This window comes from Diabrotica undecimpunctata, chromosome 8, assembly GCF_040954645.1.
Source record: "Diabrotica undecimpunctata isolate CICGRU chromosome 8, icDiaUnde3, whole genome shotgun sequence".
Classification (NCBI taxonomy): Eukaryota; Metazoa; Arthropoda; class Insecta; order Coleoptera; family Chrysomelidae; genus Diabrotica; species Diabrotica undecimpunctata.
Window position 1 is genome coordinate 27,006,344 of NC_092810.1, and position 3,581 is coordinate 27,009,924.

General features: G+C 33.8%; 1 protein-coding gene across 1 annotated transcript; it reads left to right on the top strand.

Annotated features, from left to right (window-relative positions):
- The first annotated feature begins 2,252 nt into the window (after positions 1 to 2,252).
- LOC140448742 (uncharacterized) lies at positions 2,253 to 3,581 on the top strand. The gene is made up of 2 exons (XM_072541853.1): positions 2,253 to 2,448; positions 2,894 to 3,581. Exon 2 carries the CDS (start codon positions 2,895 to 2,897, stop codon positions 3,579 to 3,581), a length of 687 nt encoding a protein of 228 aa, XP_072397954.1. The 5' UTR covers positions 2,253 to 2,448; position 2,894.

Below are 3,581 nucleotides of genomic sequence, written 5' to 3' on the forward strand. Positions count from 1 at the left end.
ACTTTTGGAGACCCATTGGAAAGGACAAGGTCATTTCCAAACGGCAGATCATGTTGTATACATATCGGGAGCAAATAACACAGAAAGAAATGGTGTTGCAATTATGGTGACTAAAACAGTTTTACAATATGTGTATGATTACCAACCGATAAATGATAGACTTATAAAAATAACCTTACTAGCATCACCAAACAAAATGCACATTCTTCAGATCTATATGCCACCTCAGACGCGTTAGACAATGAAGTGGAAAACGTATACTCCGTTATTGAAGACACAATAAGCATATTCCATCTAAAGAACCACTCATAATTAGTGTTGCCCAAATGCAAGAACAAGACGAGACTTAGACAGTCTTGGTCTTGGTCTTGCGCTAATACACCTGGTCTTGGTCTTGGTCTTGGTATTGCACTCCTGGTCTTGGTCTTGGTTTTGGTCTTGCAGCAAGAGTCTTGCAAGTCTTGCAGTTACCCATTAGTCTATTGCTATTTATTAAACGGTACTTTAGATCTTAGAACAACGTAACACAGTAAGTACATTTAAGGCTTGAATTAACATAGCCATAATAAAGACCAACCAAATTAATAAATGTCTAAACAACTGACATCGGGTGGGGTTTGAAGCCACGATCCAAGCGTACCGTGCCTATGCTCTAACTAACTCAGCTATCTACCATGCCCCACAGAAGTCAATCTGTTTCTTAATAAACGTTTGCATTTACTAAGCTTACATGTGCTAAAACATGGTTAAAACACAAAAAAACAATTTAATGACATAAGCATGCCTGTATTTTAAAGAACATTATCTGCCTAGAAAGAGATTGATGGACATGATCCACATGATGAAAAAATCCACATACATGTATCAAGGGCACAGATTTTTTAGGTGATAAGATAACAAACTATAATCCACTTATTAAAGCAAAATAAATGTTTTTAGAAATCTTATCTCTACTTTTATATAAAAAACTAACTTGAAAAAATAAAAAATAGGCAAAAAAGCAATAACAATCAAAAGAAGTTATTTTAAATTAAGGAGATACCTACTTAATAAATATATTAATTTACCAAAATAAAGTAGTAGGTATATGATATATGTAATTGGTAATAAGGTAATAAGTATATTTTTTTACATGTCCACTTTTACCAGCGGTTATTAAAAAGCTTGTGATATCTCCACCGAATTTTGGTTTTTCAGGAAGAAATATTAGTAATTCCTTTTTGTGAAAAGATATTAGATGCTTCCTTAAATCTGACGTGTTTCTGTTGTTCATTTTCATTTCAACCTTTCTATGTAGGCACAATTTACACAAACCAATTAGGGATGCATGAATTATTTCGAAAAACTCATCAAATTTGCTTTTAGGTCTATTAGATCTATAACTCCAACGCTCACTACTCCGACTAGAATTATTTGAATCTTTGTCCCTCATGTCAAATTGTAAATTTGTCACTCCGGTAACAAAAAGGATTAGATGAAAACAATTATTACATTAAACTCAAAGAAAAGCTCAATTGGGAATGAAGTTAAGTAATGTCGAAAAAGTAACTACGATACTACTATAAGTTTTTAGTTACTTTATGTTCGTTACTATCCAATACCTTAAGTATCTAATAACAAACCGAGAATTATATATCGTTACTTCGTTATTTTAAATACTTCGGTATTTTGTTACGGTAGGCGACATTATCTGTTATTAATTTGTCTCGTTACTTTCGCGCTCTTTCAGCAAATTTTGTTGAACCGAATGATAACTCAGCAGAAACAATATAAGGTCGATTCTCACTATACGTTCCATTTACTTTCCATACCCGTTCCATATACCTCACACTATTTTAACCACAATTCTCAGTAGACGTCGCGTTTACTATATTTTTTATTTTCAAAATCATTTAAGGCATTATTTTGCCTGACAAGTTCTATCAATTTTTCGTCATTCATATTTATCTTAACAACTTAGACTGAGCCGCGATGTAATAATATTCGCACTATCCATACCGTACCCGACACGTCGCAGCTTGTCGCAGAAAAAATACGTGGCCGGTAATCTTGAACGCGAGGCTTCGGGAATGGTAGGTAAACGGAACGGAAAGTGGGCATATCGCTCCTTAAATACAAAAGTCACACATTCCAAAAAATATCAAAACTGATTTTTTTGCATAAAATGCATCTTAACCGATGAAACTTTAATATTTCGCTCAACCAGCCGTCGTTTTATGATCAAAAGCACCCTTAAACCCACATACGTTAGTTTTGTTTTGTACCGTTTCTGTAACTGAGTTCCGTGCAAAACTACCACATCCTCAGTTGCCATCAGACATTCGGCACGAGTGCACGCATTTTTTATGAAAAACTAACACATTCCAAAAAACTGCTAAAAGACAGGTGAAATTATATATTCAAAAGTGCCACATTCAAAAATACATTCGTATTGCAGATCACATACACGTAAGTATCTTATCATTTTTATGTGCAATAGTACAATATTTTAAAATAGGTTAGTTTTTCGTTTATAAATTTGATATTCTCTCCTTTTTTTGTATGCAATACTACCATATTTTGAATTATGTTAGTTTTGCAAAAAATAATTAGAATTATTTTCTTATTTCTTTATTCTAAAGTTACATATTTCGAAATATGGTATCTTTGTATTTGAAAGTGATCTCTAAATAGATTTTATTTTATATATTAAAAAGCAATTTTTAGTTTTACTGTTGATTTATCGGAAAGTTTTTGTAGTTTTTGGAGTAATCTTATGGGTTAAACAAAATAATTTAGAAATCTTAAAACCAATTAAATTTTACTTACCCATATAGATACATTATAACGCCTATTTACGAGAAAGTAAATTGTTTGATACAGGTAGGTACTTATAATTAATTTTTATTTTCAGAATGGCAAGAAGAGCGCAACGTATTTTGGACATGATACCACCAATAAATGACCCTCGAGATGAACAGCAATCTTCTTCAACAATACGACCTAGTGAACTGGATTCAATTGACATTCAGACTGACAATATTATTTATCATGAATATGATGCTTGTGGCATTAGCTCTCTACCGGACAGTCAGTTATCTTTAGATATTCTGAACTCCGTTGAAAATAACGAAGATATTCAAGCAACGCCTCCAAATCACAGAATATTCAATAAACCATCTTTAGTCATTAAAGAAACAGACTCAGACAGTGATTCTTCCTCTGGTGAATTTTCTAGCTCTTCGAGAAGTTCCAGTTCTAGTTCTTCAAGTAGCTCCAGTTCTACAAATAACCTAAAAGATTTCTCATCCGATGATAGTGTCAAAGATCCTACGTATGAAGATCCATTTTCTGAAAACCGCAAAGCCCAGTCAGATTCCGATGAAGAACAACAACCACAAGCACAGTTACCTGGCATTCAAGACTTTCCGCAATCAGCCGTGGATAACCAGAAGTTACTTAATATTAATTCACCATCACCCGGAGTTGACGATCAGCCACCTAGCGTTGACGAGCACCCATCTAGCATCGGTGAGCAGTCTCCTAGTGTTGATGATGAATCGCGCAGTAGGTGTCGTAAAAGAAAAGCAGAACCGCTTTAA